Raw genomic sequence first — 20,378 nt, forward strand, 5'->3', positions numbered from 1 at the left:
TCCCCGCCCCTCCCCGCCCCTCCCCGCCCCGCCCCTCCCCTCCCCGCCCCGCCCCGCCCCTCCCCCAACCACAACACCGGGGGTTGGGGCTGACCATGGCGAGTTTATTGGTTCGGGTACAGCGAGGAGGGTTTGCAAGCACTTCCAGGACAAATATACAGAGGGGAGAGGGAAAAGAACGGAAGAAAAGGAAAACAAACAAACAAACAAACAAATAAAAAAAAAATCATATGCGGGACCAACACAGATGGGGGAACCGGGCTAACAAGGGAACGCTTTTTATCCGTGTTATGACAACGTACTCCCAAGCAGGAATTGCCTCCTCTCTCCAGTTAAGTCGATCGGTCTTTCAATAAAATAAAAGAGCGGTGTGCATTTCCCTCGGAAATAAACCCTACTTCATGCCAGTTGAACACTAGAACTAAAAATTTACAAAGAAGCATCAAAGGAGATGGAAGTGTTATTAGAGTTACCTTTTCCTCTCTGAACAGTCCAGAAGAAAAACAATGACTACAAATACAGCAGGCAAACTGACCGTTGGACTGATGGGTATAGGAGATACATATTTATATATATATAGTGTTGTAAGGAATTCAGTCTCAAGTTGTGCTGAACGCTCTTTGTCCTCTGTATGGCACATTTTGGTCCATGATGGGGATTTTAAAGTTGAGACGAACCCTGATTTCTTACAGAAACGTGTAAATATTGTTGCTCTTTAAAACGCCAGGTGTACTTCCTTCTACAAAGGTTAGGAGAGGTTTATAGGAAGTAGTCTGGGGTACGACGGGTAACATGAGGCTCTCCACGACGAGGTGCTGGGTCAAACTGGAGGCTGCAGGAAAGAAAAAGGGATCATTTTCCACCCCCTCCACAAGGTATTTCCCAACGCCACAATAAATACTAGACTTGCTCTCCACCTGCTACTGCTTTACCCATCCCAGCTGCTCCCACATAAAATGTTCCAGGTCGCAAAACAAGAATTTGTTTACAGAGTGACAACGACCCAGCAGTCAGCACTTCAGCAGCTCATCGCTCCCTGCACGTGAGCTCAGCTGAACGCAAAATTCAGGCTCCCTCACCCATCTTTACAAAGCCTAGCGCCACCAAAAATGAAAATAAATATGTCAATCAATCTGTCTTTACTCTCTCCAACAAGCTTGGGCAACAGAGGGATTAAGAAAATGCAGAAGTAGCAACTCTCCAGACAGCCAGGAAGAGGAGATAATGCAGTACCCAAGAGAAGCTTTTAGGAGCTTAACTCACTACTTATTTTTAGGTACTCTTGCAGGTAGAGCACACAACGCTAATTCCAGAGTGGTTTGAGCCAGCTTTTCACAAAAAGACCTCTTTGGAAAGGATCAGACATTCCCCACAGTGCAGCACAGTTAGGGAGAGGGAACAGCCCGTGCCAGGTTACTCACAAGGAATATTTTAAAGTGTCATCTAGTTCCATGATAGCAGCCTGGTTCCCACAACGGTAACAGTAATTGGGCGCACTGAAAATGGTAACCACATTTCGGTCGTGGCACCAATTATAACCCTGCCAGAAAAAAAAAAGAGGAAAAAAAAGGTCTCTGTTAAGCCTCAAACCTCAGCCCATCTGAAGTTCCTCTTCAGGCCTGAAATGATCCAAGGCATTTGTGAAACTGTAGACTTCTCGTAAGTATTTCCAACTGACTTCGTTTCCTTCTAGAAGAAGTACTCTACCGCAAGAGCGAGAGGTAGTTACCCAGCAAAAACTGCTTCAACCACTCTACACAGAGATCAGCCATTTGTCACTCACGCGTTTAACCGTTTTTGCGTACAAATCATGGATTGCAGCACAAAGAAACCTCGAGATTTTCAGGTATGCCTTCAACTTTCATCCACCACAACTGAGAGTTTGCCTGCTGGATGTGAGCAACTTCTGATGCACAGTACTACTGAAGGGATCTACCTGAACTAGATTTTAAAAATACATCTGCTCCAATGACCCACCTGGCATTTTTCCAGCGAGACACACAAGAATAGCCTATCGACAGCCAAAATTATGGCTTAATGCCTGTCACATCTGACTGCCGAGTATTACAGGACAGCCTGCTCAACGCAGCAGCAGTTTAAGTAGAGTGATCGGCGTGTAAGGAGATTATTAGATCCACAAATAGGGTGTGACAGGGTTCCTCTGGCAACTTAGTTGAGGGTGGGGAGGGAGGCAGAACATCCCCTTATTTACATCACAGGTCAAAGCATATCGTTCTAGGTTGCTCGTTGTTTTCACACAAATAAAGTCCCTCTTTGGATTTACCTACGTAACGTTTAGGTGTCAGCTTATGCAAACCCATCAGCAGCAGGTCTATGTTTTGTTAGCCCCATCTAGCAGAGTGCTTGCCCTACCTCCATGACAAGTTGGTGAGCACGGGAGACCAGTGTGAGACCATTGGCATGGTTAAATGTTTCAGAAATATCTTGCCCAAACGTGTAGCCAGCACCACGTGGAGATATACCCCAGCCACCACGATCATCTGGATCCGACCATAACAGATCACACATAGGACCCTTGAAAAAGATTAAGTGTTCTTCATTAGATCACTAGCAAGATTGTTATAAAAAGCCACTTTCAGAATATACTTTATTTACAGTAAGAAGACTGACAGCATGTCCTGCTCTGCACAAGGCACATGAGTTTATTTAACACACACAGTATCGCCTAGTTACTCATTTTATCAGTCAGCACCCTTCCCAAAGAAATTAATACATACACAGCTGACTGAGAAAGGACTCCACGTAACCAGAAAACGGTTCCCACCTCCTCTTTCACACATACATTTACCACTTCAACCAGTCAGACACGCAAAAACACGGAGAGCAGATCCACATCCTTACTCTTGACTCTCCCAGTATAATAAAAAAAGGCCACGTGAGCCGGTACGCAGGTCCAAGGATACATAATGGGTTCGCTGGTGCCAGCCAAGTCACAATGAATTAAAGGAAGAGAAACAACCTGTAGGAGACTATGAAGTAACAGTTGCAGAGATTGACACTAAGCCTCCAGCTGCCCTTCTGGCAGGGTATTTAACCTCCTCTCCTAAACAGCCCATTGCTGGACTTGACATATTCAAAAATATCCCCAGTGTACATCTTCCGACCGTCACATATGAAGCTCAGCGGCTTTTCTTGCTGAGCTACTAAGGGGCAGCAAAGACACTCCGGTATTTATCCAAGCCTGTGGCTGTTTCCTACCCGCCGACCTGAGCTCTGGGGTAGAGATGGCACTGACTGCATGTGGAGATCCTCAGGACAGCCAGATTTCAGCATATGGATACGCAGCACAGGAGTGGGAAAACCCCAGAGCAACAATATCATCATGACACCTAGCTACGGGTAGACATCCCAGCTAGTTCCCCAATTCTGGGAGCAATTTACACAGCTCATTTCAGGTTTTTGGAAGGCTTTGGCAGACCGCGCTGCATTGTTCTTCCCGTTAAACCAAAGAGGCTGTAGGACAAGCAGCTCGTCTTAATCAGGGAACCTTCAAGTCCATTTGTGAACCCCAGCCACTCCAACACAGAAGAGCCTTTTACTACCCTGGGAGCTCAGAAGGCGGTTTCTTCAGTCCTGCTCTCAGGCCCCCACAAAGTGATGAACAAGGTGACCCGCCACAGAAGAAAGGATTGGCTGGGGAGTAAAGAAGGTGACACAACATGGTCTCAACGTGGCAGCTGTCTGTTCACAAGCAAGTCTGTGGTGAGGCTGAAGGCAGTAAACACCCTCCCCTGCAAAATACTATTTTTTGGAGTCAGTGTGACAGACAAAAAATCCCGCGATTCTGTGAAAAACAGCTGTGAAAACCCCATAGCTCTCCTTCTGTAGATTGCTGTCATCAAAGCATGTTGACTTGTGTTTTCCCCAAATGCACGTTCACCTGCTCAAACTGTTGGAAAGGCAATAGTCTGCTGTGTAACCGCGTGTCGCACTGCTTAAATGGATTTCAATGTGAAACTGCATTTTCCACCAACAGATATCTACGTTTACAATGCATTTGCTTTCCTGTTACCTCATGTGGAACTTCCTGCAGGCGGTCCAGAGCCCTGATATGATCCAGTGTATCTATGGATGGAGAGAGGCCACCGTGGAGACAGAATATCTGTTCCGGAAAAAAAGAGCATTCCGTTCAGTGCATATTGTTATAGGAAGACCGATCGCAGAAATAGCTGGTTTTAACTCTGTTATCATTCTTTTACTATTACAGCCATCTCACGCTCGCAGCAGGGAAATCAAATTTAATTCCCGCCCAAGGGAACAAAACTAAAAGGCTGCACCTTGCACAGAGAGATCAGAACAACAGCAAAGATACCATGCCTTCCATTTTAAGGACATCATGCCTCACGGCCAAAACTCAACTTGCATCTAATGTATCACAAGGGGATCCCCCACTTGTTCAGCAGTCATTTAAAATGAACCATACACGCAATAACCTGCCATTCCTTCTGCAGCAGAATCAAAAGCCTTCCCACACCGTCAACTTGTATTAACACCCCACTAAATTCTTCCCCAAACCCACAGTAAGTACATGGGCTTTAAAAAAAATTTGGATCACGAGCCAAGGGAGCTTCGTTGAAAATCTTCATTTACAGGACAGATAGTACAGTCTTCATAACTTCATGAAATGGAGCATTTTCTTTATTCAAGGCTTACCTGGCCATCTACTAGAGCTGTAAGCGGAAGATAATCAAACAGATCTGTGAAATACTTCCAGACATTGGCGTTGCCATACTTTCGCAGACATTCGTCATAAAAGCCATACACTTGTGTAATTTGTCTGCTTTCATGATTGCCCCTCAGTATTGTAATGCGTTCTGGGTAACGCACCTATTGACAAAGAAAACTTTTCTTTAACACGAGACTTGTATCATGAATGTGGAAAGAAACAGTACCAGAGTATTTCAAACAGCAGCCAAGCATTCAGCTCTGTTACACGATAGCACGTGGCCATTAACAGATTTCAGTTTACAACCGTCTGGCTCAAGCCAATGGCAGCATCACTGGGAAGAGCAATTCTTTCAAAACCCCCCAGAGAGCACGGGTTTTGCCCAAGGCTGCTGCAGAAAAGCTGTCAAACCATACCTTCAACGCTACTAGAAGAGTCACCGTTTCCACCGAGTAATAGCCTCTGTCCACGTAGTCTCCCATGAACAGGTAATTTGTGTCTGGTGATTTTCCACCAATTCTAAAGAGTTCCATAAGGTCGTGGAATTGACCGTGGACATCCCCACAGACAGTGACGGGGCAACGTACCTCTTGTACATTTGATTCTTTCGTAAGGATTTCCTTAGCCTAGCAAGAAAAACACATTTAGGACAACAAGGTAAGAAGTTCCTCCATAAGCAGGTACAGATGTTATTCCACTGCGTTCACACTGAAAAACTGGTTTTACTCCAGTAGTTCAAGGTGACCACTGGAAAAAACAGTTTGTTGGGTAAGCAAAGACAAAGTGCACTTCACAAATCCCTGTGCACAAAGACAAGCAGGTTTGCTACTGTGAGGTCAGGTCATTAACCCCTTTATTGTACCACAAGCACTGACAAACAAATTAAAAGTAGTAACTAAAAGTTAATTCAAAGCTTCCCCTGAAATGAAGCAATGTGAACTTCAAGACTTGCACTGGATATACAAATTCCATCACCGCTGGGGTTCACCCAGGAATCCTGTGCTTCTTTCAAACATTTCTCAAGGGCAGATGAGATGAAACCCTATTCCAGTAAGCTTCATTAGCATCACAGGCGGACATTATCTTCTAACGCATAACTGAATTATTTTTTTTTAAAACACACGGGTTTTGATAGATTTCTCCATCTACTTGTTCAACACAGCTCAGGTCTGTTCATCTCAGCTACGTGAACTACCGCAGCACTCAGCACCCTGACTGCCAAAGCCAAGTGCTATTCAGTTTCATGATACCTAGAAGCTTTTACCTCAAGAACCACAGCTGTCCCCTCGGTATTGCAAGCCATCCCATGTCCTGTCAGCAAGAGCTCAGTGCGAAACTCATATGAACAGAGATTAGTCAATACTCTTGTTGCCTGCTGTAAGGGTAGCAATTCCCAAGGAGATAGAGCGTGCCACTCAAGCAACTATTACATCTTTTTTTAGCAACTTGATTTGCAAAAGCACACAAAGCCAGATATTATTTGATACTTACACTAGTAGAAAAACTATGGCCTCCTAGACTTCTGACAGAAATGACCTGACTTGCAACAACGCACTTGCACGCAGACTCCCTCCTGCCACGTTGTACTCTACTGTCTCAGTTGCTCAAGGGATTGCTCTCAATCCCACGCAGCCACGTGGAACCATTTGCCCTGCCACCTCCACTGGCAACACCGCAGCAGGCTGGAACAACTCTCCTGCCAGCACCGACAGCGATTCCTCGCTGCCTTCCTCCTCTGGGATCGCTCAGGCTTCCCCCCTTCGCCGCACACCCATAAACCTCAAGTGCTCTCCCAAGACCAGGATTTTGCAGCATTGGGTCAGTGCCGTGGAAATGGCACCGAGAACAGCATGTTCGTTCCCTCTCAACAAAGGCAGCTCATTGCGTGATCGCTGAGCAGAGATGATGTTAAGGAAGGCTGCACGTGATCAAGCAGCTCATCTGGCAGAAATGCTGGGCAACCGGTACGGCACCAGATGAGCCGAGCCGTGTTACTCTGCCAAACAACAACCAACATGAGCGCCAGTGCCGGGGCTGCCCCAGCTCTCTGGAGGCACCACGCTTTCAGACTGCAGCGCGGCGAGTACGAGACAACTGGAACCGTATGGCAGGAAAGGGAACCTTCTCCACACGCTCCCAGAACACATGGATACTGACAAATCCATTTCCCTTGCAGAGGGGCAGACTTCTTCCTCTTGTAAGCTACCGAGGAAAACAAGTACTCCTAAGGTTCGCTTTACTAACCTGGCACAGAACATCACGGCATATGTGAGAGGCACTTCTCTCACACAGGGCACTTTTTGCCTGCCACATTTCCAATCCTCTTCCAAGCACAACAGTTTAACAGCTTCTAAAGGCAGGTCACATACAACTGGAAAAGCAAAGTCAGAGGCAATTTAAACATACGGAGCCACAACCAGCTTCCCTGGCTGTACCCAGCTGGCAACAAAATGACCACAGATGGAGGGACAGCATCCCTGTATTTAGTCATCCCTTCCTCTACACCCAGCAGTTCCTCTGCTAATTACAGCCATGTAATGTAGCCTATCTGCATTACCTTATTATCATTACCAAATATCACGCTTGTTTTGCTACCTCCAGCTTATCAACTGATGCAGGTCAGCGCTCCAGGCACATCTGAGGCACAGAGAACACTCACAGATAGGCTCGGTCCGATCTGGACAAAAGGGATAAAAGATCAGCTGCGCTGAAGAGCCACCAGCAGGCCATGATCTGGCTATTCTTTGCCAAGTCCCTTAGCTCGGGATGATGCGGCTCCCACCTGCAGCTGCTAGGAAGAAGCTGCTTACTGAGGACATCCTCGGTGGGCTCCCCCAAGACGCCTGTCTTCACATCCAAAAGTTAGTTGCCTGGCCTCGTTTAGGAAAAGTGCATATTCAGGAAGAATAACTAAAACCCAAGCAGTCAAGGGCTTGGACAGCGTCCAGCGTGCCCCCTGCACGGTACGTAACCTGAGGGATGTGACCCTGCTCCTCACAGACACGTCCTGCACGTGGACTCGATGACGTGGGGTCTACCTTGCAGTTCTGAACTGACTGGGAAGTGCTGAACGTGTTGCGTCTCTGAGTGCAACAGTAGCACTACAATTGTGTTTAAAAGCATCTATAGCACCTTTTGAGAGCTCCTGCCCTCTGTGAGAGGCAAATACAAAACACAGCCACAAAACAGCTGCTCAGTGTGTTCTGACTGTTGCACAAAGCAACAGACAGGGTTTCGGTGTAAGCTGGAGCTAACCTAACCACAAAAGGTGCAAGGTATTTTCTGCCTTTTTTATCATACACACCGCTCCCTTCCCAGACGTGTAAAAATAAATATACTTACTTCAAGCCTCTGGGGCACTGTACAGATACTATACATACTTACCAGTGTCTCAGTCACATCAACACTCTCCACTCTTACGGTCTGCCCAGAAAACCCGTGCACGCATCCTGAGAACATGCACAGGTAAAGCAGCACAGGCTGCAGAGAAGAGCTCCTTTTGTACAGTAATAGGGCAAACATACTCATGTTAAATGCATCCTAGGAAGATGGGCCAGCCCAAGTCCTGAAATTTTGGTACCAGGAGAACCTAGACGTCTCCCCTCATGAGAAAGGAAGAGCTAGCAGCTGAAGAACAGCAGCTTCTTAAGCTGCCTACCAGATGTTACTATGTAGCATATTTTAGATGCGTATCTAGATGAACATATATGCACATTAATAGATTAAGTCTGTCGATTTAACACTGCAGAGCTGGTTCAAATCAGGCTTGGGAGCTGAGCTATAGAAGTTTGCTTTCACGTGGCTTTCTAATGCAGAACAAGACCTTTAAAATAATTAAACACACCCCAGAAAAGCAGCGACTAAGCAGTGCGCTCTGCTCGCACATTTCACTGTGCAGAGCTAACGCTGAAATTAAATGACTTAAAATAAAAAAAAAGCACCATTACAAAACAAGGATAAAAAAACTCTGATGCGAGTAAGCTGCCCTGCATTATTGTCATGTACTTACTTAAGAAGGCCGTTAAATAACTATGACTTAAAGTCATATTTTAGCTACCTTTGTTTTCAGAAAATGGTGACTGATGTTATCAGCTTCCTAAGCATGTATCCCAATTGCTTTGAATGAAAACCATATCCAGGTCAGAATACACAGAAGCAGCTTTTAAGTATTTTTATTAAATAAACCTCCGTTAAGCACAACAGTTACCATGCCTGGGCTCAAAATTACTTTGAAGAATAGACTGTTGGCTGTGAGCTTGCCCATCACCTCAACTCCCTTCTCTTTCCCAGTTTTAGATTCTGTAGACTGCAACACGAGCTTATCTTTTGTCCAGTCCTCCAGTCTTCACAGAAAGAGGCTGGGGAATGCACATCCCACTGATCTACTGCACTGTCCTCACAAGAGGAAACCAAGCAGTCTCAGGGCTTGAACACAACCCATCAACACGCCACTCCGAAACCTGAGATGTTACACCGGCTTTGAGACTACCGTCAGGATCACCGGGAGACTAATCCCTCTGCGAGAGACTTAATCAAATCCACATCAACTATTATGCTGTTCAGATTTGCCTGTGATAATTGTCTAGGCCAATTCCACGGGTGAGGGGATTACGACCCAACCAGGAGGCAGATTTTCAGCACTGTGCTTTCTCTAGAGAAAGCCGAAGACCCCAAGCACCTGCTTTGCATACAAGATCCTTTGAGAGCACAGCAACTCAACTCTTTCTGGAAGATTCATTTACTGCACCCCGAGCTCAGTTTGACCCACAGAGGCTCTCTTACTTCAGGAATCAAAGAAGTCAACCACAGAGTTTCTGATGAAAATTCAACTGAACCATCATTCCATCAGCTACGGCAGACTAAACTACTATGTCAACAAGTATGCTGAGGATATTCGAATCTCAAGCAGCTTGGCCTGGACAAGAACCAGCTAGATTCTCCCCAAATGAAATGGAAGACAGAGGGATGGAGCAGTTCTGCCCTTCACCAACAAGGCAGCAGAGGACATCCTGGAGCCTCAAGAGTGATGGGGACTGTCAAGGTGCACACGTGCTTCTAGCGGAACCTGGGCCAGCATACCCTGGGATGAGTGTCATCACTGGAGAGAAATATTCCTGGCCATGACTCAACACAACACTCAGAATTTAATGGTTTGAACAGCATCCAGGATGCTACTTGGCTCCACCACTCATACTAATTTCACCAATTAGTTCAGGAGAGCTTGCTAACTCGTTCTCCTAAAGTTATTCTTAGGTGAAATGATCTCGGAGGGCGGAAGCATCACAGGTACGCGCCAGTAACAGCAATACTCCCTACAGCATCAACTGGCTCCTGCTCCTTGGTTTGAAGAGTCAGATTACAATTACCATTCAATAACTGTACAAGAAATACAAGTCTTCATTAGCGATAAGAATTCTTCTCCTCCCACCACTTCACAACAAACAGATCTCAAGCTGCTCACAGCAACAAGACTGTAACCCTTCTCACACATCCAAAGAACAAAGAGAGAAAAAAGAAGGTACAAAAAGAGACGATTATGGATGGTTGCTTGCCTGTGCTTAATTTAAGAGACAGCCTTTTACATGCCTTCTTTCATATCCCATTTAATTATCTTGGTGAAAAACCCTTTTCCCTGGGATAAGGAGGATGGCTCTCAACTTCCTCGCCTGCACCAGAATTGATTTGCTGACCTGACTTGAACTTTAAAATTTCAGAGATTGCCACGTCCAAACTTAGGACTGCTTCCTATTAAATGAATCCAACTTGTTGGCCTTTCAGCTTGACTTCAGCTGCCTGAAACACAGGTTTCAAGCTGTGCAAGTTAAAGGCAGTTCCATACAGCCAGCACTACCCTGCTAGCAGTACCCGAGTTAACAATTCCATATAGCTAGCACCAGCCCAGAGAGCTGCCACGGCACCTCCGATGAACTGCAGACATAATCCAAGGCAAAACTCTAGACTTTTACTGCCTATTTAATGAGAGCGGAAACAGGTTTTAACAGCCTTCTGCCATAAAGAGTGTCTAAGACCATGATGTTAAGAGAAGTAGTACGAGATGCAAGACATCCAACGTGGATTTCCCCAACACGCTGGAACATTTCCCACATCTACAAGCTCTAGCAGTAATCATAATGGTTTGTCCTTCTATTATCCTTTAAACGTTCGCAAGATTTTAGCTAGATTTCATTTTGTTAGCCAGCAGAAAAGGGAAACAAGTGTTCTCATGTTGTCTTGAGATGACATCCTTATTAACCTCATGAAGAATACGAGACTGATTAGTTGCCAAAATGATGTTGTAACCGGGCAGGTGAAGACAGAATGTGACTTTTACAGGTGCAAATTTCAAGAACTTTCAGCACGCAGAATAATTTGGCATACCCTCATCAACCCTAGCTATGTTCAATCTTTCCCTCATTATTGTCCATTATGCCAACAATTAAAAACAAGAATGACCCACACAGGCAAGTCTGCAATTTGTTTCTTTGGGTTTTTTCCCCTTATTTTGATTTATTTTTTAATTTTTTCTTTTACTAACAAACTCTTCCACACACATAAACCTGAGGCAACAGGTGCTTGGCCTCTTAGAAATCAGTTACACAAAAGGGAGTGCAAAGAAGCGAGACAAGGTTGGTAAGGGTTTCTCCACATATTATCCCAAGGAAACAAACTCAACCAGCTTTCTGGCAGGGTTACTTCACACCAAAAGCAAGTCTGCACATCCAAAGGTTTTTGTAAGCTCCTTTCCACTACCCAGCTGGGTAATCCAACCACTCCCCAAAAGCTTAAGAAAAAGCCAAGTAAGAGCATCGCAGAGTACTTACTTCATACCCAAATTGTTTCCATCAGTCACCAGCATCCTTGAAGAAGAAGGTGCTGTGACAGATGACATTTGTTTCACGCCATGCACCACAGGTTCAGGGTTCCTACCTGTCATCTGGATGACAAACACCTCTCCACCTCCAGCTGCAGCGCGGTGTGCTGAGCTGCCACTCTCTCTATTTACTGTGTAAGCCCTGATGCACAGCCACAATCTGTTGGTGTTGTCCTCCAGCTTCTCGAAACACAGCAGCCACAGCTCCTTTCATTAACAACACAGCCGGAGAAGAAGGGCAATGCTGTTCTGCAACAACTTGCTGGTTAGAACAGCAGTTCCCAACCAGCAATGATTGGAGCAGGGCACAGATCATGCTAGTAAGTTTTTACTAAGAGCCGCAAGGAGCCCTTACTCACTCTTGAAGATATATCTACTCTTCAAGCCACTGCTGATGCTCTCTGCTGCGGCACCAGTCCGTCCCACCACACTCCCTCAGAACCGAGGGAGCTCCTGGAGAGAGTCATAAAACAAACAGACTTATTTATGGGATAAAAAAGGGAAAGGGGGAATGAAAACAGAAACTGGGTGGGGGCTAGCTAAACGTCATGACCCCTGGTGAAAGCATCTCTCAGGAAACCAGAACCCAGAGCTCTGCATAGTCTCTGCGCCTGTAGCACTCCAACAGCTCCTACCTTTCCAACGAGCACCCTGGCATGTTATGAGGTTGTGGCACGGACCCTCTCTACTCTTCAGATCTTATCACTGCGGTAGTCTAACAAAGACCCGTTAGAAGGAAATAGCTGCATCTTCTTAAGTTGGCACTGGGATGTTTAGCCACTGGCCAAAATGTGTTGCCATGAACAGGCATCAGAAAACACGTTCCATTTCTGAGAGAACTGGGCAAGACACATGGGTCATAACGTGACAAAACCAAGTTCACCATCAGCAATATGATGCTAAAGGGAACACCAAACCAACTACTCCACCCTCTGTGCCTGATAATTATCAATCCATCCAGGCAAGGAAGCTGAGAGCTCCTCTGGACCACCTGATGCGCAGCAATGGTCTCTGCTGGTCACTGAGATAAGAAGCAAATAGAAAGAATAATCTTTGTTACCACATCTGTAACCATTTGAATTCTTTAACTGTCACATCTTGCCAAGTCCAAAGAAAATCCTAACTTAATCACAGATTGCACTACTGAGAGAGTGTTCACACAGAGGTATTTAACTTCTCAGATAAAATCCAACACAAGTCTAAAGATTGGTCTCCTGATGGGAAAAAAAAAAAAAGGGGGGGGGGGGGGGGTAGGCTCTTGACAGCCTACACTAAACAAGTCCAAATAGGAATTTGCCAAAGGACTATCCAAACCACAGGCCAAAATAGCAGATGGTGTCCTTTATCCAACCATTTCTTGTTCTATTTTAGTCTCCCTCAGCAGCTTGTAAGCCTCTGTTTAGGTCGGCACTACAGCTTATCTCTTATATCCCCCTCTGCTTTCCTAGATTACACATCGGACATCAAAAGGTTGCCTCGGCGATTTAGGGTTGACTTTTTAGTCCGTGGCTACCACACACCAGGAGACGCACGGCAGAAGCGCAACGTGAGGCCCCCGAAAGACAGCACAGATTTTTTTTTTTTTTTCCCCCCTGCGCACACCGCCCCTGAGCCTCCCCTGCAACCCAGGCAAACCCAAAAGGTAAAAAAAAAAAAAAAAAAAAAAAAAAAAAAAAAAAAACCATACTACGGAGGGCGGTTATGCGTGAGGAGAATCCTACCACCGTGGCATTTTTGACGCCAGGAATACCCCGCCGCTACACAGCAAGAGGGCTCCCGGTGCCAGACACACTGCGTGGAACACGGTGGGCTCGCAGCGAGGAGGGGCAACCCCGCTTCCCCCCTCACACACACACACACACACACATCCCCCCTGACATTTTCGGTGCGCTTCGCCCGCCCCCCCCCACCCCGGCCCACCACAAGCCCCGACCCGGGGCCAAACCGGCCGGGGAGCCCCCGGGGGCCCCAGAGCGGAGGGGAGGGGTCCCCGCCCTCACCTTCTCGCAGAGGCTGCGGACCTGGCTCTCGCTCAGCTGCCGGCACTCGTTCAGCTGCTCGATCCACTGATCCAGCTCCTTGGCGAAACCTTTCTCCTCCATGGCGCCGGCGCTCCCCGCCGGGGCGGGGCGGAGGAGGGCGGGGGGGGAGCCGGGCCGAGCCCCACCGCGCTGAGGCCCCGCGAAGCCCCGGGGCCGGCCTTAACGGTGGCAACAACCGGGACGCGAGGCCCTGCTCCCGCTGCGCGTAATGGCCGCCCGGCCCGGCCCCCTCCCTTCTCCCCACAGACACACACACCCCCCCCCCTCAGGCCCCCCCCCCCGCCCGCCCGCCCGCCCACGGCCCGCGCTGCGCACTTCCGGCCACGCCCACCCGGAGCGCACTTCCCGCCATTCCCTCCGGCTGGCCTTGGAAGGGAGGAGGGGGTTGTCTCTGCGCATGCGGCGTCTCGCTGCCGCCCTGTGAGGCCGGGGCTCGGTGCCGCCCAAAGTGACCGAAACACAAAACGGACTAATAAATCACTAAAAGCAGGTGAAACCCTGTAAGAGGCCGGCGCAAAAGCGTGTGTGTGTGTGGTTTTAAGTCCCGCTAAACACACACACACCCCCCCCCCCAACGGTGCATTTCCACGCTGCCTGCGCCGGTGCCTCCTGCTCTGAGAAGGAAAACTTAAAAAAAAAAAACAACCAAACAACAAAACAGAGGCACCCCATGGGGTGAAGCAGCCACCCATGGCTGCCCAACTTAAATCTAGCTCTTCACCCCAGGCCGGGGCTTCCAACAATCTGCCGGTTTGCGTGAGGGCGTTGACCCAGCTTTCAAAGTCGTGGCGGTGTTTTGGGGGGATTTCTCTTCGTTTTTCCCTTCTGCCAGGACTTTGAAGATGCCAGGCCCGTTGCCAGCCCCAGTGGAGAGCTTGCTGCGAGGTGGAGGGAGGCCCTCAACGCCGGGCACGCTCCCTCTGTTTTATACAGTACTGTGATGTACCAAATGCTGCACATTATTCATTAACAATAAAAATTAACGTATTTCCTTACAGCCTGGTACTTGATTCATCTCATGGTCAGCCCTAAATGATGACTGACCTGCAAACATTTCTATCTACTGCAGCATACCCAGCTGTTTATCTGATCTTCAAGTTTTGACTTGCTTTACTGTCTCCTCTATACCTGTATTTAATAGTAATATATAGTGCTAATAATGTGCTAATTTTGGTTATGATATTGCTAAGGTCTGGAGTGCTGGGTACGCTCAAGTTCCAAGTGTCTGGCCAAGGCACTAAGGAGCAGGATTTTAGGAGATCACCGGTGGGAAAATTTTCTGGGATTTTTAGCAGAATAATAGAAGTAACGTCCCTCTGGTGTTTTTTTCCACATCAGATGGAAAAGGTGAGAATCGCTGAGGACCTGCGCAGGCTATGTGGGTGTTCTACTGGGAACACCAAAGCTGGGCACAATTTCCTTAATTCCCACTCAGTAAAGCAGCTGAACTTGTGGACTTCACCCTGAGGTGCAGGAGAAAATTAAAAGGTTCAAAACATCACATCCTTGAAGCGAATTTTCCAACTAAAAGTACATTTAGCAAAGGAAAAGGGAGCAATATATATATATAAAAATTATGATTTTGTAGCTGCGCTTAAAGATTGACCAGTTTGCCATTTCAGTACCCAGAAAAGACACCTGCCAGGAACCATTTGCATACACTTGGATGTTTTATTTGCTCATTTGTTTCCAGCAGGTTATTTTTAAGCAAAATGCCCATGTTTGTGGCACTGCAGCAGAGAACAGCTCTGGGGTAAGGCGAAAGCTCCAGCCTGGCAACGGACAATAAATCTTTTCACCGAGAGCTTCCCAAGGACAGCACGGATGGTGTGCCTTCAAGAGCAGAAAGGAGACCGATACCCACCATAAAAATCAACCCGTGGCTTGTCCAAAATAACCCCAAAAAATGGTCTTGGCTCTCAGGAGGCTATGGTGCAGCATTAAAACAAATGTCGGGTGGCTTTTATATATGTCTTTCATTTATGCCTTTCAAATTTTTAAGTTTTCCTCATTATGTAGTACAAGGAAACAAAATCAGAAAGAAGGCCACATGTTAGCATTGAAGTCTCATGTCGCCCCTGCTGGGAGAAATACCATGTACTCCGAGGCTTGCAGCAAAACCAGAGAACAGCATTAGCTAGTTGTTAGCAAGCTAGCTAAGCTAGTTAGTTGCATATGTGCTAACTAATAAGTTGATTATTATTCTAAGTTTTACACTGGAAACAACTATCCAGTAACTACTTGCCAACATATCTGTCTCAGTATATGGAGACGTATGTTTATATATCCATGTACACATACACTTTGGTGATAAATTTCTATTTACTGACTCCTTACCACCATTAAAACGTTTAATAGGAAAAGCCTAATTGGAAAGCTTGAATGGATACATTTCTTTTGGTTCCTTATCAGGAACTAAAGAGGTTTCTTAGGTATCGATCAGAGATGGGGGGGATCCTCTCCCCAGCGTCAGCAAAGGAGCAGCAAAACCTCACCCCTAAGGCTGTTGCAGCCTGAACCAGGATCATCCTTGGATCAACCCAATGGACTGAGAGGAAGGATGTGGTTCCGAAACAGGAGCCGGGATGCAGAGCTCGCCCTGGACGTGGCTCTCCTGCGACGGTTGAAGCGTGTAAAGCAGCTTTATCTGTGCAGAAGACGGCGTATGTCTTGGCTCCCCGGCAGGCAAGAGAGGAGTTTGAGGTTACACGCTGAGGTCTGAGACTCACCGATCCCTCCTCGGCCACCGGGCAGGTCAGCTGCCACGATCCCCCTTATTTTGCAGTGGCGCAATCTTCCTCCAGTTCCTCAGCATTTGGTGGCCGGGCAGTGAGAGGACGGAGTGCCCTTCCCTGCCATGGACACACTTCACCTGCTCAGTGGTCTGCCTCATTCCCACAATATGAGCCATTTTCCCCAAATCTTTCCTGGCAGCTGACTTTAAACATCCAAGCAATCCCATAACCAGCTCTGGCTGTGGTTTAGCTGGCTACTGGAGATGGCCAACCTAACTGCTCTTCCCCAGGTTTCTCTCAAATGATCTTTCAGTAATGGGGAGGAAGCCATTTGCTCTTGGCATTGAAGTAACTCGGGGAGAAGCAATAAATCAAACCACAATAAGCTCTGAAATCTTTCTGCCCCTACTTTTTTGCTATTGAATTCTGTAGGAAGCAAACTGTTTCACACATCACGACTACCTCAACGTGGGTCTCAACAGCTCAGGGCTTTACAGTGGTGATACTAACCCTGCCTTTCTTTACCCAGTGCATTTTCATCAGTGATCAAAAGGGTGCCTACACCTTCCTCCTGCAAAATCTGAAAATACTTTTTTCAGGGGCTCAGAATGCTCCCTACATCTTCCCATTAGCATCTGCAGCTTCCTGAGATCTGCAGGGTGGGCTTCTTTCAGCATTTCCCTCAGGGCAGCAAATACCACGACGTGAGCTCGGGATTTTCTTGGGCGTGACTTTCATAACACCTCGACACCAAGAGTTGGCATTTCTCATCCACCTTGTTATGGGGTTTCCCAGTTTGAAGCGGACAGGCCTCACTGGGTTTGGACAGGGCTTGAATTCAAAGAGAAGCTTGAATTCAAACAGCTGGTTGAATTCAAAGAGAAGCTGGCTCTTTTCCTCCTCAGCAGCCTTTTCTGAAGATATCCATCTGTCTCTCCCAACAAGGCTTTTAGCCACCTCAAAAAATACACGCTCAGGGCCAAAGAATGATGCCCTCGGGGCTGTGGGTGCACAAGTCTTGGTGAAGGCTGCCTTTGCTGAGACCATCTCCGTTGGGAGCCAGGGTGGCCAGCAGCTCTGGCTTCAGATTTTTAGGGGGCACCAGGCTCCCATCTCCCCATCTAAAAACAGGGGATTTGCTCAGGGTGACAGGTTGGTTTTCTTTCTTTTTTTGGGGCCTGTTTGCTGGAGATCTCCCTGCGCGACAGCCCCCAGCCCCCGGTGCTTTTCAGCGCTGAGCAAGTGGATTTTCCACTACTTTCTCTAAAATCTAATAATTTCTGCGCTAAAGCCTTCTGAAAAGGCAATGCTGGTGAAAGTGGCATGAAAGGCAACAAAAAAAATAGAGAAACGCTGGCTCTGTAACATCAAACCACTCACTGGGTACCCTTGCTTTCTTATTTTTGTGATTTTTCCACTGAAACTTGATCTTTTAGGGTGCGATATAAAGCTTAAGGGAGCCCAAATCAGAAATAATTACTTACTGCCACCACCGCCTATGGAAGGCATTGCCTGGGCTTATCCACTGCTTCCCAGAGTGGCGTCTTCCTAACAGTACACCTGTGTTTTAGAGAGGAAAAAAAAACACGCAGTGAAGAAAGAAATAAATCAGTAAAGTACTTTCTTCTGTCAGCAGCTGAGGGTGCACAAACCAGGACACGTCCTCAGACTAGAGTCGCCACACGGCTTCTAGTAGCCACCCTTGATGGGGGGAATAAAACGCATGAAGGAAAAAAGGAGCTACTTGAATTTTCTTTTTTATTTTTTGCCTGTTTGGGCTCATCTGAATTTCCCCTGCTGCAACTTCTACTGCAGGGAAGTTATTCCGCCCTGCAAAACCACAGCTCCTGGTGGCATTGTCCCTGTCTCCACGGGGCGAGGGGTCGCTGGGTGGGTCTCAGACCTCCTCTGAGTGCCCCCCAAAGGGCACCTGCCCCCCCTGGGAGGGTGCAGGGGGAGCCCCAGGGGTACAAGGATGAGGACCTGCCTGCCCCGGCGTGCACTGGCATGCGGCCCCTACACTGTCCCTTTCCCCCCGACACCCGCCCCACGCTGCACGAGCGCCCTGGGGGGCACCTCATTCTCCCCTGCGCCCCCTCACCCCGTCTCCACGTGCACCCTCCGTGGATCTGTGTCATCCCACGTGCACCCGCACCCCTGCCCACACCCCGCCCCCCCGCCCACCGTCACAGCATCATCCCGGGGCCCCATCACCCGCACCCCCCCTGTCACCCCGCACCTCTCCCACAGCACCCGCCGCTGAGCCCTGCCGCTTTCATGACAGCAGTGGCACGGCCGTGGGAGAGGCAGCGCCAGCAGAGCTGCCCCGGGGAAGGGTGCAGCCACCAAAAATCAGCTGGGGAAGGAAATCTGCATAATTCGGCGCGATGCACCGATGCTCAGCGCTCCCGGGGACCGAGCAAAGCCCACCGCCCCACTGATTTGAGGCCAAACGGTGACAAAGGAGCGTTTTGGGGTGCAGACACCTCATTTTTGCTAAGGATGGAAGGCAGACTTACCCGACGGCAGCCTGCATGAAGCCGGGCTTCTTGTTCCCAGCTTCTCCCCACGGGATTCATCTCTGCTCCCTCCTTCTCGTGCCAGCGTCCGTCACCACAGGCAGTGCTGCTCGTGCTGCGAGGAGCAGCAGGAAACATCTAGAAAACCTTGATAAACTGGGAAAAAAAGCTGGAGATAGGTCAGAGGGGGAGGAAAGAGGCAAGGAGAGGGCGGACGGTGCCTGGAGAGGGGGATAAATCACTGAAAATGGACTCTGTGACCATAACGTATGCACAGGGACAGTTTCCAAAGGGAAGGAAGGGTGACAGCCCAAGCCCTCGCATGAACTTCCCTGAAATGTGTCCTTTTAGCTACAGATATGACTTTAAGGGAATATAAAATGGCTTCCTGCAGCAGCCTGCAACATTTTTCATCCAAAAATAGCTTTTTTGGGGGGCGGTGGTGGGGGAAAAAACCTTAAAACCTGAGAGTCTTGCAACAGGTTTTGTTTGCAAACGCACGCAAATCTGGCATGTTTGCTTGTCCCTTTTATTGAACCCGCTGGCTGATTTGATTACGTCCCTGGAAACGCAAGTGCAAATCGGTTTTCCAGCCTTTTGAGGGCACTGCCTTCCGCCGCGACGTCTCCAGCGGCTGATGCCAGCTGCACACTAACACAGTGTGCCGTAAGACCGAACCGGTGTCAGAAGCCAATGTCCACAGCTTTCGGCCGCTTGATGCTTTCAGCGAGCTCACAGCCATAAATCCCCTCATTCTCGAATGCAAAATACCGCCTTCGGGAATGACTTACCCTCAAGAAATGCGCCAGCAATAATTTAATCTCTTAAATTAAGAGAGCTGAAGCACGGCCATTCCTCTGTCGCACACTTACCGGATAGAAGGGTCTGATGATGAAAAACTTGAAAAAAAAAAAAGGGCGTCAAATTGAGAAGCCTTGGGGAGATGAACGCAAGATAACCGAGAGAGAAACATTTATAGTCTGAGTCTTGGCTGAAATGATTTCCCCTCCCAGGCAGACAGATTTCCTTCTCGCCTTCATGGGAAGCACACAAAAGAGAGCCGCTGTGCAGGCACCTTGGAGGGGCAATAAATCTGATTATAAGAATCAGAGCAGACAGTTAAGACTACACAAGTAAGCAAATTTATTTTTAGACAGAACAAATATCGTGGCAAACAACAATATGCAAATTCAGTTGAGAACAGGGGTAAATATCAGACTTTGTTTTCAAATCGATATAAAATATAGTCAGATTTTATTTTGTCCAAAAAGCAGCTCGCGTTGTTGCGGGGGGGGGGAGGTTGGGAGGGGATGGGTCTGTTCACGCCATCCGAGGCGTGTGTCACCTGCAAAACCCCAGGCTTGGGAGGCGGCTCCCCTGCCAGCAGAGATGAGCGATGCCGGGAGGAGATCGAGGTGCCTTTGGGAGCTCCGGCTCCCTTTGACTCCAGGTTTCTGCCTTCATTCTCATAAAAAGAGAATTTTTTGCCACAAAGCAAGGGGCAGGTTCCTCTCCTCCGCAATG

General features: G+C 47.9%; 1 protein-coding gene and 1 long non-coding RNA gene across 2 annotated transcripts; both read right to left on the bottom strand.

Moving 5' to 3' along the window:
- Nucleotides 1–83: 83 nt before the first annotated feature.
- Nucleotides 84–13,882, bottom strand: PPP2CB (protein phosphatase 2 catalytic subunit beta). The gene is made up of 7 exons (XM_032992515.2): nt 13,559–13,882; nt 5,104–5,313; nt 4,675–4,848; nt 4,034–4,123; nt 2,374–2,535; nt 1,422–1,540; nt 84–832 (listed from the first exon to the last, which is right to left on the bottom strand). The coding sequence occupies exons 1-7, from the start codon at nt 13,658–13,660 to the stop codon at nt 760–762; spliced, it is 930 nt and encodes a 309-aa protein (XP_032848406.2). The 5' UTR covers nt 13,661–13,882; the 3' UTR covers nt 84–759.
- Nucleotides 13,883–15,251: 1,369 nt separating this feature from the next.
- On the bottom strand, nt 15,252–20,019 carry LOC122153766. Its single transcript, XR_006165641.1, has 2 exons — nt 18,855–20,019; nt 15,252–17,895 (listed from the first exon to the last, which is right to left on the bottom strand). It is a non-coding gene; the product is annotated as an uncharacterized LOC122153766 (long non-coding RNA).
- Nucleotides 20,020–20,378: the final 359 nt, after the last annotated feature.

This window comes from Tyto alba, unplaced genomic scaffold, assembly GCF_018691265.1.
Source record: "Tyto alba isolate M040663 unplaced genomic scaffold, T.alba_DEE_v4.0 Super-Scaffold_23, whole genome shotgun sequence".
NCBI lineage: Eukaryota > Metazoa > Chordata > Aves > Strigiformes > Tytonidae > Tyto > Tyto alba.

Excerpts from the sequence above, each read along its gene's own strand:
- PPP2CB (XM_032992515.2), bottom strand. The coding sequence starts at position 13,660 with ATGGAGGAGAAAGGTTTCGCCAAGGAGCTGGATCAGTGGATCGAGCAG. Across the intron at positions 4,124-4,674 it reads CAGCTCTAGTAGATGGCCAG|ATATTCTGTCTCCACGGTGG; the intron begins GTAAGCCTTGAA and ends TTTCCGGAACAG. Across the intron at positions 833-1,421 it reads GACACTTTAAAATATTCCTT|CCTCCAGTTTGACCCAGCAC; the intron begins GTGAGTAACCTG and ends TCTTTCCTGCAG.